General features: G+C 40.3%; 2 protein-coding genes across 2 annotated transcripts in view; one reads left to right on the top strand and one right to left on the bottom strand.

The window, feature by feature from the left end:
• Positions 1 to 16952, top strand: part of LOC110962969 (V-set and transmembrane domain-containing protein 2-like protein) — an 80142-nt gene extending 63190 nt beyond the window's left edge. The window contains exons 2-4 of the mRNA XM_051949107.1: positions 5643 to 5812; positions 8062 to 8106; positions 14344 to 16952. Of these exons, the coding sequence (XP_051805067.1) occupies positions 5643 to 5812; positions 8062 to 8106; positions 14344 to 14805 (677 nt within the window). The 3' untranslated portion in view covers positions 14806 to 16952. The remainder of the gene's footprint in view (positions 1 to 5642; positions 5813 to 8061; positions 8107 to 14343) is intronic.
• An 830-nt stretch (positions 16953 to 17782) lies between these two features.
• tti1 (TELO2 interacting protein 1) overlaps positions 17783 to 22236 on the bottom strand; it is a 39553-nt gene continuing 35099 nt past the window's right edge. The window contains exon 14 of the mRNA XM_051949106.1: positions 17783 to 20026. Coding sequence (XP_051805066.1) covers positions 19807 to 20026 — 220 coding nt within the window. The 3' untranslated portion in view covers positions 17783 to 19806. The remainder of the gene's footprint in view (positions 20027 to 22236) is intronic.

Raw genomic sequence — 22236 nt, 5'->3', positions numbered from 1 at the left:
CTCACTAAACCACATGGAGGGGCCTCAAGATGGTCGTCCAAATAAAACCGTACAAAACCCAAACTAGTACAACCCAAACGCTAAAGTCTCCTGCAGCCTACCAGAGAACCTCTTTAAACAGAGAATCAGGACAGGAACTCTTACCTTCTGAACAACCAACGTTGGTTCACAAACAGGAATACAGAATGTGTCTGACCAAAACCCTCTAAAGACTCACTACAGCCAAGATAAAGACACAACTCAGCTGCACCAAATCCACTAATCACTGCACACATTAGCACCATGTGCTAACTGTGGCTAAAGAACCACATTTACCAAGACAACTATCCAGTACAAAGCCCTAAAACACACCACGAAACACGTTAAAGAGGATTTTACTGCTGGAAGCTGCAAGCCAACACCCAAAGAGCAAACTAAAGCAACAGAGTCAAACCCGGTTCAGTGAAGAGAAACAGAGGAAATGTTTGACTGCAGACATAAAGCAGGAAGACACTGAGCTGCTCAGGTGTTACTGATTACACCAAGCAGCCACCTGGACAGCCAATAGGAACACAGCTTACTGGAAGTCCAGAGGGCTGGCTTAGTGAAGTAAATTTAGTTTAAAGTTGAAGCAGAAAGTTAACAAAGAAAGTTGAAAACCACCTTCTGATACCTGAAATCTCTGAGTTTTCACACATAGAACGCCTGAACATGTCAAAGTGGTTTCATAGTAGAACCTTCATTGTAAAACGTCATATTATGGTGTGTTGCTCAAAAAACATTACCTCACATCCACCTAAAACCTCAAATAGGGCAGTATGTGTAGCAGCGACAGCAGAAAGAGGTCCTCTCTGGGTGGAAGAACCGCGTCCGAGTGGCAGCTCCCTTTCTGCTCTTACCTTACTCACTGAACTCAAGCGTCATGGAGGACTCCAGTAGTTGGCGTTTCCTGCTGCAACCTTCTCTTTTGCAGCTTTCTTCCACATCCGATCACTCCCGACCCGGTTTTTGTTGATGTTTTTGACCCTTTTTCTGAGTTTTGACCAATCCGAGAACACGAAGCACATCATCGGCGGCATAACCAATGGAGGGAAAACCACCCTCACCAACCGCCTGATCAAGAACCTGCCCAAATGCTGTGTGGTCCATCAGGATGGCTTCTTCAAGTCCCAAGATCAGATTGAAGTTGGTGAAGATGGCTTTAAGAAGTCATCACTGCTCTGGACATGGACACCATGATGAGTAGGATCTACATGTGGCTGGAGAACCCGGTGAAATTTGAGAAGTCTAACACCCTGGACACAGAGATCGTCCCGACGTCTGACCACAAGGAGGAGGAGGAGACTCCAATCCTCATTGTGGAGGGCTTCCTGCTTCACACCTACAGGCCTTTGATCGACGTGCTAAACCAACGTTACTTTATTTCCACCCCATATGAAGAATGCAAAAAGAGGAGGTGCTCTAGGAAGTACACGGTGCCAGAACATTTCAGATTATTTTACCACAAATCAAGGGTGCAGATTGTTGTTGTTCACTGTGTATTGGGTAGTACTCATTTTGATTTAGACTGATTAGCACACAGAACCCTGTGATGTTTCTGGTTTACAGCTGAGAACTAGTTGCTAAAAGTACAGAATATTATTTCTTATTTTGGGTGTGATAATAGTCAGTAAACATTCTAAGAAATGGAAATTGACAAGGCTGTATATAGTGCTGTTCTTGCACATTATTTGTCACTTAATTGCCCTCAGGATACTGTCGTTGAGCTTACTAGTTTTACATAACCGGCAGATGCTGCAGCTAATGATGCTATAATTCACATAAACAATGAAACAAGTCCATCATAATTTGAATGTTAACAGTCCAAAATGAAAGGTCATATACAGCTTTCCTATTGGGTTGAAGAGCCAAAAATAAGAAAACATGAAAAATATTTTGTAAAAGCGAGAGGTCGGTTACAGCTTTCAATTTTTCTTACAACTTTTCAGTGCCCCCCCCCCCCCCCCCAAAAAAAAAAAAAAAAATCTGTTGTACACCCCCATGCCCCCTCACAAAAATTAATCTGGATCCGCCCCTGCCTGTGTCCTCTATCTTCCTCCTCTTCTCCTACCTCTGACACACATAGTTTCATATTAATTCCTTTTTTTATTCCTCCAATATATTAATCTCTCGCAAACGCACAGAACCTCACTCTCATAAAGCCTTGCTCATTAATTCAGTTTCTTGTAATGATTTATTTTCTTGATCATCACACAAACGCATACAGAATCTCTTTTTCTCCGTCTTGTGAAAAATCTTTGTCTCGTATTAATTTCTGTGTCGATCTCCTCGTTCTCTTGTGGTAAATGGTTTGACACAGAGTCCGTCTTGGTTGCCGTTTTGAGCGCTGACTTGCAGCAGCCGTCTGAGATTCTTCCACTGTTTATCTTGGAGATATTGATAATGCTTCAGGGTGAGTGGACCAACTCATCGCAGCCTTTTATTACCTCAACAACGACAGTGTGGATATTAGATTTGACTTTTACTAAGAGATACGTTATTAGAGATCCACATGTTTAAATCACTGTCATACAAGAATCTGTGCAATACTGACACTTGCTAAGTAGCAGAGGATAATTAAGTTAAACATGATAATATGCGAAAATTGTGCTGTTTTCTTTGCAGTAACAGCATTTTTTGAAGTGGGTGTTCAAATTTAGAGAAAGACTGAAAAAGGTAGGCAGAAATTACACGTCATATGATCAGATTAGTATGTGATGTGTGGATTTTGTAAATTGCTTTGTGAATATGATCTCTCCAACGTTAAATGATTATGACATTTTCCTGTGGTCTCCAAATCTGGGAAGAATTAGACCAAAAAAAAAAAAATAAAGCGCATGGATTTTGCATTGTGAGCTTCACAGCTAAGTGGGGAAAGATGTATTATCATTGCCGAGAGCAACTTCAGAGGCTCTATCTCTTACACAGCAGTTTTTATGTCTCAGCTTTGAATATCATCTACAAGAGAAGGGCTGTGGGCATTGTTGCTGGCTCCGGCTGTGTAATGTCAAATCGATACCTTGTACGTTTCGGTTTTCACAAATGAAAAATACAAGCAGATTTGATCAATATACAAGAGGGATGTATGACTTGAGGCTTGTACTGCTCTTGTAATACAAGACAGATCCATAGCACAGCTCGCTGGTCGAACAGTTGAGATTAATCTATGAACCAGGATGAAAGTTGGCACAGGTTTGACTCAGTTTTACTGACTGGATAAGTGAGGCAAATATCAAATATAGGTACTTGACAAGGGTCAAGAAATTTTAAAGGTTGCAGAAGGACTTAGGCTCACTCTGGGATAGCTCAATAATTAACAACACAGACAGTCCTCTGATTTGTCACTCTTCTGTCAGGGAAAAGCTGAAAAGGACAGAAGGACTTCAATATCATTAAACAGTAGCTTACATTTTTCTTTACGAAGCAGGAAGTCATCCATCCATCCATCCATCCATTGTCTATGCTGTGCTTAATTCTCAGTGGGGTTGTGAGAGGGCTGGAGTCTATCCCAGCTGACTTAGGGTGAAGGGAAGGGACAGCCTGTACAGGTCGCCAGTCTATCACAGGGCTACACATAGAGACAAACAATCACAGTTGCATTCACACCAATGGACAATTTAAAGTTATCAATTACCAGTTGGGAGGAAGCTGGAGTACCTGGAGAAAATCCACCTATGCACAGGGAGAACATACAAACTCCATGCAGAAAGACTCCAGGCCCAGGCCAGGACATGAACCAGAAATCTTCTAGCTGCAACGCGACAGTGAGAACCACCGATCCACCATGCAGACTGCAGAAAATCATGTAATGCTCATTCTTTAGTTTAAAATCAAACTCTCTGTCTGTCTTACAGGATTTCCCAAAAGTGACAAGAACCGCCAACTAGTCATTCTTAACATAGTTACAGTGTTAAAGGTAATTCAGCGATATATGAACAAGTAATTTACTTTTACTAATAATAAGCAAATTATGGTCAGAGTCATCAATCTGGTATTCTAAAAGAGCAGCTGAATCTGTGTGTGGTCTCATAAAATTGAAAATACAATTTCGGTTATTTTTGAATTGGAACAACACAGCATCCTACTATTTTGTTTTCGCATTCAGTTTTGCCATGCTGCCATGCTCACATCGCAGAAAATGTGATTTGAAGTAAGGCATCTTAACTCAGTCACATCAGGTTATAACCTTTTTGTTGCCTGAGAAACAAGAGAAGTCGGACAGAACATAATGTACTTTAAATAAAGAGTTCTTGCAGTCACCAAGTTTTGTTTTACTTTATTTACATGACAGACAGTTTGTTGACATGCAGGTTGCACATGTGCCCAGAAATCGAGCGAAGAACAGGACAGAAACACTAAAAAGAAAGATCTTGTTGCAAAAAAGAAACAAGTCATCTGTTAGTGATAAACACATGTAATCCATGTATCAGCTTGTCTGCATCATTCCTCTACATGGACTTATGAGAGTAATTTCAAAATCAAACTAAAACTTTGCTAAAATACTTTAAACATGATGAATGTTGGAAAAACATTCTTCGGTCAGATGAGACCAAGATGAATTTGTTTGGCTCAGATGGAGTCCAGCATGTTTGGTGTGAACCTGACTAGGACTGCCACAGTGAATAGATAGTCCTGACAGTGAAGCACAGAGGTGGGAGTGTGTCACTGTCAGACAATTATCATTCAGCTTTAGAATCTTGAAAACACAACCAAAACAGAACTGAACTTTTTATTGTCTTTCACTGATTAGTGTGTTGGGTGTTAGGGCTGTTGTAATGTTGTGCTCAGTGCAAGGTTATTTTGTTTGTGGTTGTATCTATACTAAAAGGCCACATTCTATGGTCGAGTAATTTCTGTCACAGTTATTTTTTAAGATTTCAGCCATTGGAAACAATTACTTGATATTTATCACAAAGTGTTTCTTCCATCAATTTAAGCCTCTGCAGCACTTTTAATGTCTGCGAAAATGTGTCACACACGAACAGACCTGCTAGCATTTTCTGTTGTCTTAACGGGTGTTACATTTATGATATACTGTATAAAACTCGCCTCACTTTGTGTCCCATTGTTGGTTCAATAATTTCCGACCAATCCGAGACTAAATCTGAGGACCTAGTTGTCAGTATATTTTAGCACCAAAGATTTTCTCTTTATCTGGCTGGTTGCACAGTAGCTTGGTGGTTTGCACTTTTGTTTGTGTCCCCGCCTTCCCGGGATCTTTCTGCATAGGGTTTGCATGTTCTTCCTGTGAATGCATGGGTTTTCTCTGGGTTCTCCAGCTTCTTCCCACAGTCCAAAAACATGCTGAGGTTAATTGGTGACTAAATTGTCCGTAGGTGTGAAAGCGAGTGTAATTGTTTGTCTCTAAATATAGCCCTGTGATAGACTGGTGACCTGTCCAGGGTGTCCCCTGCCTTCACCCTAAGTCAGCTGGGATAAACTCCACCCACCCTAATGAGGATTAAGCGGTGTATTGATAATGGATGGATGTTGCCAGGCTTAACCCACGATCACTGTTATCAGCTCATTACAGATTTGATACAATTTCATCTTAAGTCTCTCATTTACACTGCAAGCCAGTCACGACACCCAACCATTAATCATGTGATTCTGTGTCTGTCCAGCCATGTTCACAGAGGTGCCTCATGATATGACTGCCCAGAGAGGTCAGGACGTGGAGATGGCCTGTTCCTTCAGAGGGGCCGGAAAACCTTCCTACTCACTGGAGATCCAGTGGTGGTACATCAGGAACCATCTCGACTGGACGGACCGACAGCCCTGGACAACTAATGAAGTAGGTTCACAATAGTAATTCTGACTATCTTCTCATGTGAGTAGTTTGTAACTCTTACAGTGTCTGTAAATAAACTTTGCATCAATCAGACCCTTTTGCATAGCTAGCTTAAATGAAAGTGTCTTTTTGGTATTTAACAAATGTCCTTTACAGTTGGAGACAAAATGAATAGCGATCCTATGAAATTTGACATTTTTTTTCAAAGTTTTCCCAGGTGCATTTTTAACAGAAGAGAGGATTTTCAACATAGGACTTCTGTACATACTAGTTTTCTTCAGAAAGCATAAATTAATTATTTTTGCACACAATAACAGAATAATTTTAGAAAAATTAAAAATTAGAAGAGTCAATATTGTTAGCCCCCTGAAGAACTGACCTTTTTATGGAGCCAAAGCACAAACCATTGTTGTGTAATCACATGCTTTAACTTTGTAATGCTCACAGCTTGTAATCAGTCAATCATGTTAAAACTGAGGGTTGTCCTACACTTTACTCGCAATATAAACATTTCCTGAAGGATTTGAGCAGTCACTTGAAAAAACATAATGCCAAAAACAAAAGAAATCAGTTTGGACTTGAGAAAAAGAATTATTGATGCCTACAAAGCAGGAGAAGGGTATACAACATTATCACAGTGTTTCCAAGTGTCAAGAAGCGGGGAGAGAAGTCTCATCAAGAATGTCAAAGAGATCCAGTACAAGACAAGTCTGGCAGAGGTAGGAAGTGAAAGAGTTCAAAGACTATGGACAGAAAACTTAGAGAGATGTGTCTAAATATGATAAACAACCACCAAAACACTAGTTAATGACTTAGCCAAGTCAGGAATTGTAGTATCAAAGAAGACATCGCTAGAGCCCTGCACAGATATGGAGTGTCAGGATGCAGGCCAAGAAAAACTCCACGTCTACAGAAGAGACACCTTCAAGCCAGACTGAAGTATGCTGAGGACAATCAGAGAAAGATTATGAATACTGGAAGCGTGCCCTTTAGTCAGATGGGACCAAGCTTTGAGTTTGTTGCTTATGTTTCGGAGAAAGAAGGGAGAGGTGTATGACTCAAAGAACACCGTCCCCACAGTTAAACACAGTTGTGGCAGTATTATGATGTGATGATGCTCCAATGCATCTGGAAGTGGGAATCTTGTCAAGGTTGAAGGAATCAAGAAGGATATATGAAGATTTTGAAAGAAAACCTCAAGCAGTCTGCTGCAAAACTGAGTCTGGGTCGTCACTTTGTCTTCCAACATGACAACAACCCTAAACATACGCCACTCCCGTGGACGAATTAGCTCCAGAAAAGTGAACGTTATTGACTGACGTGCACAAAGTCCCGACTTGAATTCCAGTGAAAATCTGTGGGGTCAACTGAAGACCAGGGTCTTGCCAGAAGACCATCAAATCTGGAGGACCTTGAGAGATTTGCCAAAGAAGAATGGGCTGGGATTCCTCATGAGATGTGTCAGAGACTTGTTACAAACTACAACAAACGGCTGCAAGCTGTTATCCAGCAAAAAGGAAACAATTGACTATTAGCATCAAGAGGGATAATCATTTTGACCCTGGTAGTTTTTGGTTTTTGTTAAATGATTTTGTTTCTGTGTGCAAATATTATGCTAATGCAATGCTAATGTTAGCATCCAAAACTAGGATATTTTGTTTGGCGCGGGAGGAGGGGGAGGTACAATCGTAAAAAGAGGGACATTTCATGTCATGGCAAATTTGAGTCCAATATTAAATATGGTATTAATATTATTGTTGCATTATTTGCTAGATGTCCATGGCCACTTGGCAGCTTTGTCTGTCTTTGGTGATGCATAGACACTGATGAAAGGTGGTCAGACTGAATAATATGCATTAAATGTATAGAAAACAAATCGAGAAGAAGACAAAAAACTGCATACATCTGCAGAGTCGGGTAATTTAAGTGCTATGAGTGACATTTGTTTCATTATAGAACCATTGACTCGTTAATATAACAATAATAAAATTGGTGAATTCAGCTATAAAACAGGAGAAGATAAGCAATAATCCCAAGAAAAACAGTATGGTGAAAAAACATTTAAAAACTGGCAAATCTCAGCTCACTTAATCATGTTTATTGTTATTTATTGTCAGGTATTACCAGTCTGGACTTAACATTAAGAACACAATATGTGTGCTTTCCCATTTTATGTTGACAATCCCAGTTAAACTGCATTAATTCAACGTATTAAGATGAAATCATTCTGCACATGTTTGTTATTTTTCTAGGTGGCTCCTGAGGAGGAGATGCCAAAGGATGCTACTAAGATAAGTGTGAGTTAAGCTCTATGTTTTGTTATTTTCTTGAGACGGCCCTTATGTTTGCCTTGCTATTATATGAGGAGATGAGGCACCAAATGCTTATGATTACATTGAAATTTCTTGTCCTGAATGATCCACAGATGTTGTGCTTATGCTGTATTACACACAAGGATCAGCGTAGCAACACTCATTGCAGTGTGCGCTCCAGACGACGCATTAACATGTTCACTTCATCTTCAGTGGCTTTGTGGAATCACAGTGTCAGCCAAAGAGCAGGCAGTGCTGGTGCTTGTGGGTGGTTAAGCGTCCTCCTCATGGGGCAGGGCCTGCAGTGCATCAACTTGAGATTCTAATAAACAGTCCTGCATTTTTAGAGCTACAACAACAAATTCCAAGAATAAACAGTGAAAGAGACAGGCTGGGAAATAGACACAATGTTTACATCTCCTCTAGTCTCCATACAGCCCCTCAGTTACTAACACGGGTGTAGCATAAACAGCGTCATACGTGTAATTATAATTACAGTGTAGCACAAATTAAAGAATATGTGAAATGTGTACCCTCACATGGCCACACCACATATGTAGACACTTGACTTTGCGATTAAAATTGAACTTTATCAGACACCACCAATATTAAAGAAAAAATAATAATTATTCAGATTGAGTAGTAATAATTAATCAAATTTATTTGTATTGATCAATCTCATTATCAAAAGTCATGATCTCTGATTTCATTGACCTTCAGTTCCCAAACACAGTAGAACCAATGATAATTATTCAAAAAACACTTATTAACCAATACAATAAGCAAACAATAAACAACAATGACATAACAAACAACAAACAGTGAATACATGAATGAATAAATATAGATAAACTAATTAATTAACTGTGATTGTCACTGGAAGCAGTTGGTGGAGTGGTGGTCAGTTTAGTAACACTGCGGAATTGGAAGCCAATTCTGATTTGTAAATTCATCCGTTTCGCAGAAGGAAAGTGATACTTGTGTAGTCTTTATAGGAGAGAAGGGGAGGCTGCTGCAGGATGTGAAGCTGTGATGATCTGCTGGATGAGTTGGCTCAGGAACGCAGAGACAAGATGGAACCTTTGCATAGCTCCATTGCAAAAGTGTGCCAAAGTAAAAGCACTAAGAGTTGAAGCTTATAGTTATAAAGAAAATTGTCATGCTGTTGCTTTATTAAAGTTAACTTTAGAAGTCCAACTTTAAGTAAAATATAGAAAAACAAAGCCTGTCAGCCGTAACTGGAAGCTTTGTCAAAAGGGAATGTTTTAAGCCTGGGAGTAGAGAGTCGAGAGGGTGTCCACCTCCCGAACCCAAACTGGGAGCTGATTCCACAAGAGAGGCGCCTGATAACTGAAGGCTCTGCTTCCCATTCTACTTTTAGAAATTCTGGGACCTACAAATAAGCCTGCAGTCTGAGAGCGAAGAGTTCTGCTAGGATAATACGGTAGTATACAGTCTATAAGATACGATGGAGATCGGTCGTTAAGAGCTTTGTATGTCAGGAGAAGGATTTTAAATTCTATTCTAGATTTCACAGGAAGCCAGTGAAGAGAAGCCAGAATAGAAGGAATATGATCTCTCTTTCTAACTCCCATTAGTACTGTCGCACTTCAGTTTTGTAGCGTTCTTCTTTGATACTGGTCCTGATCAACCTGGTATCACAGATTGAGTCCAGACATTGGGATCATCACCCCAGTGATGCTGAATTTCTTTATTTTGAGGTTTTAAATTTGTTCCGTTAACTAACTTTGAGGTGTTAGTGAGACAGAAAGGTCAGGAGGACAATCTTCTCTTCTCCAGGTGTGGTTTTCCTCACAATAGACACTTTATGACTCATCAGGTTCTAGTGGAGGTAGTAGGCCTTCTGTTGCCTCCAAGAGGGCCATGAGTAGTAGTAAACATCCGATCTACAGATGTTCCATTCAGCTGTGAGTTTCAAGTTAAGCTGTCCTCTGAAATGGTTTCTTACCAAATTTACAGTATTGGGAAAGGGTCTCTGGATTCGCTGTGTGTCACTCTGGAATGTTCTGCACCTCAGTACACCGCACAGGCAAGTGGTTTACAACAAAAAGCAGGGAGGGCTATTGACCGCAGAAGCAGCAAAGGGTATATAGCGCCTAAAATTATGGACTTTTTCCTTCTAATTAACTGTAGAAGAGAGCTACTGCACATTCCCTAACCGACTCCCCTGGATAAATCTCTCTGCACTGACTTTATAGCCACAAAAATAAGCAATGAATGATACTTTCTAATCACAGAATCACTGCATTTCAGAGGATTGCGTGCAAAAGCAGTATATGTAAAGTAATAGAGCATAAATACACATTAATGCTGTTGTTTATGTGTCACAGAAACACACACGTACATCAAGATGAAACCTCTCTCCTTCCTCCCAACAGGGTAACTGCCGCTGATTCGCTGTAATGAAAGCACCAGCTGTGGTTTGGGTGACTGAATATGTGGATGTGTGTGTTTGTGTGGGTGGAGCCAAACAGCAGACTGTACAGCTGGAAAATCATTATGAGTCCTCCGTATATGATGGATGCTGGCTCACATCCATACAGTCCAACAAAAACATGGCAGATGCCCACATATGAAGACACAAAGTCACATATCATGCTTTCAGAACAGCCTTAAGTGTTGAGTTTATATTTATAACTACACTTCCACACATGCAGGGGATGATGCCAGCACACATACGCACACAGTCCAAGATCTGCATGAGGAGGAAGGTGGGTGATAAATGAAGTTGTATTTATAAAGGGTTAGCTCATGATGTCCCTAGAACAGGGGTGTCAAACTCATTTTAGTTCAGGGGCCACTTACAGACCAATTTGATCTCATGTGGGCCAAACCAGTAAAATGACAGTAATAATAATAACCAATAACAACAACAACAGTTTTTTTTCCCACCTTTCTTTTAGTGCAGAAAAGTACATTCCGAAAATGTTTGCATTTTTAATGAACTATCTTTTTACAAAACACTATGAATAACCTGAAATACAGGAGGGATTTCAGCTTCACATTAAGGCTGTAGTTCTCCCGTTCTTTCTTTGTAACCGTCACTTTTTGCATCTTTATAATTATATGCTAAGCTCATTATTCTTTTTAAGCACAGCAAAACCTAATTTATGATTCGTAACCATAAACCGTTCATATGAAACAGATAATCTACATAAAAATGTTCAGAGGGTTATAAGCACATAAATCTTGTTTTACTGAACGTGCATGCAAGAAGGATACTAATACCATCAACGGAATAGTTTGACATTTTGAAATAATGTGAACATTTGCATACTTGCTAAGCACTAGATGAGAAGATCAATACCATGGTCCTGTTATTACACAGTTTGTACAGTATGTCTTGGTTTTATTCTGTCCCAGATGACTTAGGGTCAAGGCAGGGAACATCCTGAACAATCACACTCACATTCATATTTACAGACAATTTAGAGCTACCAATTCACCTCAGCATGTTTTTGGACTGTGGGAGGAAGCCGGAGTACCTGGAGAAAACCCACACATGCACAGGGAGAACATGCAAACTCAATGCAGAAAGATCCCAGCCAAGCCCAGGCCGGGACACAAACCGAGGATCTTCTACCTTAGCTGAGGCAACAGTGCTAACCATGTCACAAAAACAACAACAAAATGAAAAAGTAACATACCAATGATCTCCATTATCCCTCTGAACTTCAAGCAGTTTTTTCAGAGAGATTTTTCAAATGTCTTTTGTGCAGAATGACAGTTATAATGTCATAAATCATTAAAATTGAATTCTTTGGGATGATTATTTTATAAAAATTGAAAAACACCTGGAATGAAAGCGCATGATTTCAACACAGTAAAAATGTTGACTCTACATACTAAACATATTACATCACTTACATTTTTCATTTGTTTTCTTCTTCTTCTTCCATCTGTTTTGTGTAAACTCAGCCTGCAGGTTAGATAAAACTCCCAGAAATGTTTTCACATGATGATTGGCCCCAAATGAGTCACTCATCAGTCGTGCAGAGAGCACAGAAATTTAATTTTTTATTTTTTTTTAATGAATTTGAGTGTCTGGAAAATTTTATATGAGACATTTAGAATATAGTGATTTAGATTAAATATCATAATTAAATCTTCAGTTTGGACAAATTTCCTGATGGAAAGTCATGTCACAGAGAAGTAGAGAAGGGACATTAAGAAATCTATTTCCTAAAGATCGCAAACCTTTCAAACCAGTTGGCTGACTTTGGGGTTCAGAAGGTTTAATTACACAAATATGGCAATAAACATGGAGACTTCATGTCTGTTTTAGGTGTCAAATGATTGTCAGGAAGCAGTGACTAACTTTATGACACAGATTTACTCTGACAAATTGCATTTATCTAATATTTCTTTTATATATCCTTTTCAAGAATTATAGGCAGTTAAAGGCACTAACAATCAGTACATGTGGTGAGATGCATGACTGTGAGTGCATTCTCTTTCTCATTAGTCCTCTGACTTGATTGCCAGACAGCTTGACTGACTGAGAAATCTGTAACAGAGTACAAATACATTTTTTGTGTGTTGCAAAGTAAAAGCTTATTTTGTGTGCGTGTTGTGTGTGTTGCTATGACACTGCCGATATTTCATTTTGAAGGCTCCTCTGCAGCTGCATGTACAATAAAAGGGCAAAGACTATGAGGGGCAGGCTGGCAAAGATGAGGTGATTCATGGACAGGGAGAAACACAGGACAGTGAAGAAAAGATGGAGAGAAAAAGAGCAACAAAAAACACAAGTCCAAAAACATTTACATGGTAAACTGAGGTTGATTTGACATCTGGGGGTTGGAATTAATGTGCATGAAAAGAAAGAAACAACCAATGACATGTTCAAAACTGCCTTTTAGGAAAATATGATGAACATGATGTAAATTATTTCATTATTTAGCACCACAAAATGAAAACACAGACATTTTTTTTGCTGGAAAATTGAAGAGTTTTAAAAAATTTTTTTTAACATTTTCAAAGGATGAAATGTCATTTTCTTCCACTTCAAAATTAAAATTGTATAAAAACTGCAACCTTGTTTCATTCAGAACATTCAGACAGGAATTTCTTGGTCTAGTGCCTGTACCAGGTAGTAGTCAGAGTCTTTCTGGTATCTGGCTTAAACCCAACAACTGCAGTCAGGCTAAGGGGTCACATGAAGCTGCACATTAACTTGATAAGCCAACCAAGGGTTTCTCAGTATAACTGTATGACCAATCACAAACATAGACTAGAGCTGTAAGAGCAAACTTTAACCTTAAAACACAACAAGGAGTTTAGAAAGATAATATAGACTAAAGGTGCCTGCTTTGAGCCAAAGGCAGGAAGGAAAGCTGCAAAAGCTACAGACTGTGAATGTAAAATGAAGTCACAGATGTAGTGCCTTAACACTGACCACAAAAAAGAACAAATAAACAATCGAGTAATGAAACTATCTTCATGGTGATGTGGACGATGAATTCAGTAATCTTACATTCAGTCTCATTCTTAGGGCATGTAAGACAATGTTAGCTTCATTCTTCAGCTGTGTGGTGGTGGTTTAATGGTTATGGGAGCATGTAATAAATATCAAAACATTGTTCAAACTGATACAAACTTACTGCAAACCTTTTAAAGTCAATGAGCAGGCTGGAAGACATCCGTTTCTGTTTGAGGATTATGTTGCTCTGCAAAGACATATGAAACACTGACATAGTTTTGAAATTGCTTGTAGCTCTAAAACATTTGACTTTGTCCTCTCAATATCTGCACACTGAGCTCTGCAGGATCTTCCAGGAATGGTGATGCTGCTCTCCATCAAAACTAATTGGTCAGCAAACCATGTTATCTCGAACATAACTTGCTCAGGAGCTGGTTAAGTGTTCAGCACAAGTAACATGGGAATAAGAAGGGAACCACTGTCGTAGTCCTAAAAACCCAGAGTTAAACCTGAAGTTCTCTTGCTAAAATCAAATCCCGCATCATAGTACAGACCTCTGGTTGATCAGCAGCTTATAGTGTCTGGTACTTAAATCCATTCATCATTACAGCTTCTACTGCAATGCAATTTAGTGTTTGCTAACCAATATCCTGTAAGTGGTAATTGCCACTTGTGGGCACAGTGGAGTCTGTTTGGAAAACGTTATGTTGAGCTTAATTTCTTCCACAATCTCACCATAATCCCTTGCTTTTCTTTTCTACTATGCCTATCCTTGCCAGGTTGTGAAAGTCGTAGGAAGCAACATCTCTCACAAACTCCGCCTCTCCCGAGTCAAGCCATCTGATGAGGGCACCTACGAGTGCCGCGTCATTGACTTCAGTGATTACGCTGGGGCGCGTCACCACCACGTCAGAGCCTACCTGCAGGTGGTGCCAGAGAGCGCCGTCGTCAACAGCAACCACAACGACAACTTTGAGGCTCTGGATGATACCAAGAAGGGAGTGAGATTCATCGACGGTGACGAGGTGGAGCCTCACGGTGGCACCAAAGAGCACAGCCACCGCCAGAACCATGGGCACCACCAAGAGCACGGCAAGCGGCCTTCGTCACCCACCCACCATGGCCACAGCCACGGCGGCAGCAGTCAGCAGCACAAGGCTGGCAGGGAGCTGAGGAAGAGGGACATGGACAGGAACCACAGCCACAATGACTGCATCAACGAGCCGAGCTGCGCGCCATAGACGGTTATTCCACCTGAGTGATAGATTACACAAGGATTGCATAACATGATGTGTGTCACAGCATTAAAAAGCTATTCTTCCCACACAGTGCAGGCCTGCGTACAAATACAGAACCCCTAGAAATGTATTCAGAGCACAGTGCTGTAAACTGTGCAGGAAACGTAGCTTTTTCTTGTTGTGCATGGGTCAAGGTTGGACTGCTCACTGTCTGAAAAGCCTGGCTTCATGACATTCAGCAATGGGGGCTGGTGTGTAGATCTAGGCAGCTCCACTGTTTGTGGTTTCAGCACCAACAAAAAAAAAAGAAAAGAAAAAAAACGAAAAAAAACAAAACAAAGACTCTTGTCGTACTATTAACCCGCGCTCTGCTCCTTCTTGTACTTTAGATACTGTAAATGACACAATCTGCTTTGATGCCCATACTTCTTCCACTGCCTTACTCTGTTGTTTGATTCACCCTCAGAATAATACACCCTTTTTTTGTAACTGGGTCTATCCCCAGTAAAGAAAAATCTTGTTCCTTTCATTCTGACAGTGCACTGAATGAAACACAGCTGAATTCTTTCCGTGACTTCTTAGCTTTAAAGCACTAAATTCATCACATATTTTTTGTGTATTCAATAATGGTCATGAAAATGGTGCAAAAGCTGTATACACCCTAACATTCAGCAAGTCATTTCTCCGTGTTTGCTCAGATAGAAACATGCTTTCTTCAGCAGGAATTCATCAAGGTCCCAGAGCAGCAGGACTCATCAAGGACAGATACGGTCGCAATTCATTTCAGTCCAAGTAAATACAGCGGTAGTGTAGAAAGTGTGGGATTTCAACTCAAACAAAGAACATTCACAGGCTGTACTTTTTTTTCACAGTATGTTTGAGTTCATGAATTTGCAGTCCATCAGAAAATATGATTTTTGTTCGCCCTGCCTTGTGCTGCAGGCTCAATCATTCATGGCCGTTAAGGCTTAGAGAAATCAATGGAATTGTTCCATGTGGACTTTACCAGTTTGGAAACCCATGAAAAGATCCAATCCACGCCAGTAAATTAACAATCTGATTTGGTGTGCCTCTGACTCCTGACAATAAATAAATACAAGAAATGTGATAGCGGTGAAAGATACTGTCAATGAAGAGCAGGGCTGTGTTCCTGACTCCAAAGCTCTGGCCCAGTGCTCATCAATCATTCAAAAAGCCTCAATCCTCCCCACGACAAGCCTCTAATCCACTCTGTATATATGACTGTATAATATGAAATAAAGTTAGTGCATGTTCAGTAATTTTTTCAACAAACTTTTTCAACCAATCATACACAGTGTGCTAGTTCAGGATATATTTTTTTTGTCATTTATTAATTTGATTCATTAAAAATATTGTCTGTTCCTTCTGGATCTTTTTCTACTTTAGAAATATTGTCAACTAGATCTATTTTTTTCTGTTGCTTTACTGCCCTCCAAAAGTGCTGTACAGACAGATGAATGACACATTCTCTTCATAGCTGCTCAGAAAAGGGGTTTCCTTAATGTATCTTAGTACTTACGCAGTGTTTTTACTGTATGTGCAGGACTGTGAACATGAGTGTTACTATACTTCAATGAGCCTGAACATGCGTGTAACTTGGTTGGAAAAGGCCTGGGAGGCCATTTTCCTCCTGCTGTTTACAATGGCACAAACTCAATGATAATCTCTTTGCTTAGACACTTATGTGAAGCTCGAGCCCTGTCTGTAACGGCGATGGAGGCATTCTGGGTAATTGTTCACTCTGAAGGGATCAATTAGGACAAAATGAATGTGGATAACATACTGGATAAAGCCTTGAGCAGTGAGGGTGAGAAGTAATGGCTGTTAGTGAAACACTGAAATTGGCTGTCCATTCTGCCTCAAAATATAGTCTTGTGTCTCAAGACCACGAGCAGTTCTCCTTTGCTTCACAGGAACAACAGCGCCTCTGTTATTGGCTTCTGGGTTGCAGGAGCAGTGATCAGTGGGATTGTTTTTTTGTTTTTTTTCAGCCAGTAACTTTGATTTGATGTTTTGTAAAGAGATCAGTGTTGAAAAAAAGAGGGAAAATGTACATTTCTTCTAGAATGTTTGGTCTCACACTAAGTGTATGCCTTTATCAAATGAAATAAATTGTATATGAAACAACAGTGAAAATTGGGTAATCTTATCCTTGATTCAGAGATGCGACAGCTTACTTTTCTTTCAGCCCCCCGAAGAGGCACTGCACATTTATATGTAAGCAGGTCTTGGAGGTGTCTTTACAGCTCTGTTCACTGTCAGCTGTGGTTTAGTTTTTAGCCTTTGCTCACTGTGTGTGTGTGTGTGTGTGTGTGTGTGTGTGTGTGTGTGTGTGTGTGTGTGTGTGTGTGTGTGTGTGTGTGTGTCTTTCTGTGGGCATTAAGCAGAAACTGTGTTAGGCAGTAGTGTAATAGGTGCTGCCAAAGGCCCCCCTCCCATTGCTGTTGATGACTAATGGTGCTATTGTCAGCACTGACAGCAGGATAAATAGCAACAGCACAGGATGAGATAAAGAGGCGCTGTGCCATGCTGACTAGCATTAAGTCAGGCCAGCTAAATACAAAACACGTGGCGATCTTGTTTCCCCACACCAGAGGCCTCATACATTCATTATGGAGCAATGAGGGGGGGCTGCTCTGGTAGTCATTTACACAGCTCCTGAACCCTGCAGGGCCCAGTCTGGTAACAATGATGGATTGGTCAGTGTCTCTGTCATGATGTCTTCGATTTGTCCACAGCGACACCACCTGTGCTCTAATAGGGCAGAGGTCCTCCAGCCTTTGTATAGCAACACTTGGCATAGAATTCCTAGAAAATTGGTCTAGTTACATCTATTCCTCTGTAACTGTAGGAAATTCTATGGAGACCAAAAACAACAATATGTTAACTGTCTCTCAAGTCCACAGGCTCTTGCTGAAGACATAAGGCTTCGAAAATGACCCACAAACATACAGTACAGTTTCATTGTAAAGAGGATAACCTTCATTAACAGCTGCAACTCCACAAAAGCCAGTGTATTAATTAGTGCATACAGCTTTAAATAAAAAAAAATAATACAATGGGAATACTAAGCTTGGAATAACAGGTAGAAGGAAAGAAGATTTTTGGGTCGTACCTTACCGAGTACTTACTGCTTAATTGCAGAGTAGTGTCTTTATGGGTGATTAAGCAATAAAGTGGGAAACATAGCTTACATCCATCCATCCATCATCTATACATACATATACAGACAATCACACTCACATTCACACCTACGATCAATTTAGAATCATCGATTAACCTCAGCATGTTTTTGGACTGTGGGAGGAAGCCGGAGTACTTCAAGAAAACCCACACATGCACAGGGAGAACATGGAAACTCCATGCAGAAAGATCCCAGGAAGGCCGGGACACGAACCAGGGATCTTCTAGCTGCAAGGCGAAAGTGCTAACCACCAAGCCACTGCGTATTTTTCACCTCAATCATTCTAGAATGACTGGTGATTTTGTAGGAGTGTGCATCAAAAATAATATTCGAAAAAAGCAGTTTGAAACTGCTTTGGATGGCAGTTAGATCTCGAGTCTCAGTCTTTTCACGTGATTTGTTGAAAATAAGAAAAATACAGTGCTGTCGCTCTGATGGCCTCTCCGGTCATCAGTAAATTTCGACATCTATAAAAAGTAAGTTTTCTCCCAAGAAAACAATCGTACTGCGTTAAAATGGCTTAGCTGTAACTGTACATTGTGTTTTCCTCTTTGCAGAAGTCCCTACCTTTCCCTCCATTCACTCCTCCCCACTTGCTGTAGCTCAAGCACAGCAGCTCATCGCAATTCGGCTCAAGCACTGTAAACCAGTATTTTCTTTCTATTGAAGTAAGTCAGCCATACAGGTTGAAACCAGAATGAAAATCCAGCTTCCTGAATCTGTGTTTTTGTCGTCATCATGGTGCAGTTTTAAGGTGGAAATGCTCAGACATGGTGCTGACTACTTATTTCACTCATGATGTGACTTCTTGTATGTAAAAAAACAAACACCATATGGACATATACATGTAGTAAAACCTTGAAAACTTGATTTACCAGACAGGGTTTTAAAAAAAATCTTGAGGCCAGATGTGCTTGAGAGATGTTGAACTAGAGACAGAAGCCTTTTGGGAAAGTACCTTTGTAAAACCACTGTACACATCACGGACTAAATGTAGAATTTCCTAATAAGAAGGAAATGTCAATTTGAGCTTTTTTTTTTTTTTTTTTACTATTCAGGTAAAGAAATACTTCAGTTTCCATCTGAATGGATGCAAAAGCAAAAAGTTTTGTTACTGCACTTTAGAAAATATGAACGTCTTTCCTGGAAATATCTCTTCAAGTTTGACTTCGAAACATTGCCAGTCTGGACAGACAAGCTTTTCAATATTATGTGCTGTGAACACATTTTAGTCAGTAACAGAAAAGTCTGAGGGTCAAAACTCAGTGCTTTTTCAGGGGCTGCTTTGACATCAGCATTATGCATAACAGAGCTATTTCTGAATTATTGGAGAATCCACAAAAAAACATGTATTTTCAAGGCCAACATATTCTGTGTTCAGAAACACTCTGAAACACTGATTGTTACAAAGCAAGGTAGTTTAGAAGAAAGTATTTCTTCAGATAATAAAGAACTATCATACATAGACATAGGAAATTTAACACTTTCGCTCACAGTATATATATCTGTGAAACACATGATATGGAAAGCATCAGCATTGTCACTGCATGTGTCCAATGTGGAAGTCCTGTCAGGTTTGTTCCTGGTTTCTGCAGCACAGATGTTCTAATATCATCTTCCTTTTCCACCTTGCTGCTCATCAGACCTGCGTGCACTATGAGGATTATCATGAGCATATCTGATGGCTGATTTTCAGCACGGTTATCAGATTTTCTTTCAGTGAGTCGGAGCTGTTGCAGTCAGTGGTTCAATGAGCTGTTCCTCTGAGAGATGAGTTAGTTGCATCGATCACCAGCTCATTAGCTGATTGGCTGGTTAATTGTCTCAGTGATTGGGCCAAACTCTTCCCTCAGCAGTTTGAGCACATTGTCCGAGCACTCGTCTCTCAGCCTGCCCATCCCGTTCAACTGGACGGCGTGGAGGTCGGGGTGAGGTGGGATGTAGGAGGATGGGCAGTGCAGCTCATTTAGAGTAAACCAGAAGGCATCCGGGTCCACCTGGACTAAATGTCGGAAAACGCTGTGTAGAGGAATGAAAGACACATGACAACAGGATTAGCTCTGGGCTGCTTTTTGCTTTGTACGTAATATCTATTGTATGGACAAACACCTTCCTGTAATTCAGAGTGACAGATTGACCAGGTTTGCTGACTTTTCTGACTGTAAGCTCATTAATTCAACACCGTCTTTTACCTTCAAATTGTTTGAATGTGTTACCTTCACCAAGGAAAGTGTTTGTATATTGCTTATAAACTAAGCTGCAATAAACACCAGAAAAAAAAGGAGTATCAATACATACACCCGCCAGACTTAACATGACCACCTCTCTAATATTGTGTTTGTCTTCTTTATGCTGCTAAGATTCCTCTGACCCAGTGGGAAATGGACATAAGACCTCTAGAGATGTTCTATGGCATTAGGATGGCGGCAGTGAATTCTGTGGGTCCTGTGGGTTGCAGGGTGGGACCTACCTCGATCAGGCTTATCCTGGCACATGCCCCGCAATGCTTGGGTGGGTGGTACATGTCAAACATCATCAGAGTGTCCAAACTCAAGGTTTCCCAGCAGAACATCGTTTAAAACAAGATGATCGATGTTCACTTCACTTGTGTTATAATGTTGTGGCTGATCGGTGTACATACACACATACAATATGGGTCAAAGGTTTTACAACGCTTCAATTTGTCCAGTTTTTTTATTGAAATTCAAGTAGTTCAAGTCCAATGGCCAGCTTGAAATGGTACAAAGGTAAGTTGTGAACTGTTAGAAGTTAAAAAAAAAAAGGTAAGGTTATCCAAAACTGAAAAATAATGTAAATTTCAGAATTATACAAAAAGGCCTTTTTCAGGGAACAAGAAATGGGTTAACAACTTAAAGATATGGAGGCTGATCAAGCCTTGAACGTTGGTCCCAGCTTTTCTTGATTACTTACAACCCCCTCTGTCTGCATAAAAATAGTGTTAGATCACACCGTGGCACCATACCCTCGAGACTATTATCTGAACAGAACTACACTGCAGAAAGTAATGTGTTGCTATAAAATGGTGAGGAAAAGGCAATTAACAATAGAAGAGAGACAGACCATCATAACACTTAAAAATGTACATCGTTCCTACAGAGAAATTGTGAAGAAAGTCAAGGTGTCAATAAGTACAGTTCTCTTCACCATCAAAAGGCATTCAGTAACTGGAGGAAACTGACAGGAATAAATCTGGAAGACCCAAAGCCACAACAGAATCAGAAGACAAATTTCTGAGAGTCAACAGCTTGGTGACAGGAGGCTCACAGAACAACAGCTTCAAGCACAGCTTAATAGTGGTCGTAGTAAGAAGTCTCAGCTTCAACTGTGAAGAGAAGACTTGGAGTTGCAGGTTTGACAGGTGGAGCTGCAGCAGAAAGCCATTGCTAAGACATCAGAATAAGAAAAAGAGGCTTGCCTGGGCCATGAAACACCACCAGTGGACTACTGGAGACTGGAAGAAGGTATTATGGACTGATGAATCAAAATTTAAAATCTTTAGTTCATCATGTAGGATTTTTGTACACTGTCAAGTAGGTGAAAGGATGGTTCCTCAGTGTTTGACATCAACTGTCAAACATGGAGGAGGAAGTGTGATGGTCTGGGTCTGTTTTCCTGGATCCAGGGTCGGTGACTTGCACAGAGTGAGAGGAACCCTGAACCTAAACAGCTACTACAGCATTCTGCAGCACCATGCAGTACCCCTGACCTAGTTGGTCAGGGGTTCATCCTACAGCAAGATAATGACCCAAAACATAAGTCCAAGTTATGCCAGAACTACTTTAGGAAAACGGAACAAGATGTTAAGCTTGAAAACATGGAGTGTCCAGCACAGTCTCCAGACTTAAACCCCATGGAGCTGGTTTGGGATGAACTGGACAGAAGAGTGAAAGCAAAGCAACCTACAAGTGTCACACATTTATGGGAACTTCTGCTACAGAGTTGGGAAGAACTTTCTGAAGAATATTTGATTTCCATTGTGGAAAGAATGCCATGAGTGTTCAGCTGTTATATCTGCCACAGGTGGCTGCTTCCAAAAGTGTAAAATACATTGTGGTTTCTAAACTGATTTTTTTTTTAACTTCAGTTGTTTATTTGTTCTATTCTTTCATTTCAGAGTACAATGAGACACTAACATGCATAATCCCACCCCCCAGTGTACATAAAGGTGCGCGCGCGCACACACACCTATATTTATACCAACGATAACA

This window comes from Acanthochromis polyacanthus, chromosome 6 (genome assembly GCF_021347895.1).
Source record: "Acanthochromis polyacanthus isolate Apoly-LR-REF ecotype Palm Island chromosome 6, KAUST_Apoly_ChrSc, whole genome shotgun sequence".
Taxonomy (NCBI): domain Eukaryota; kingdom Metazoa; phylum Chordata; class Actinopteri; family Pomacentridae; genus Acanthochromis; species Acanthochromis polyacanthus.
Note: the sequence above shows the minus strand (reverse complement) of the source record. Positions and strands in the feature narration are given on the sequence as shown.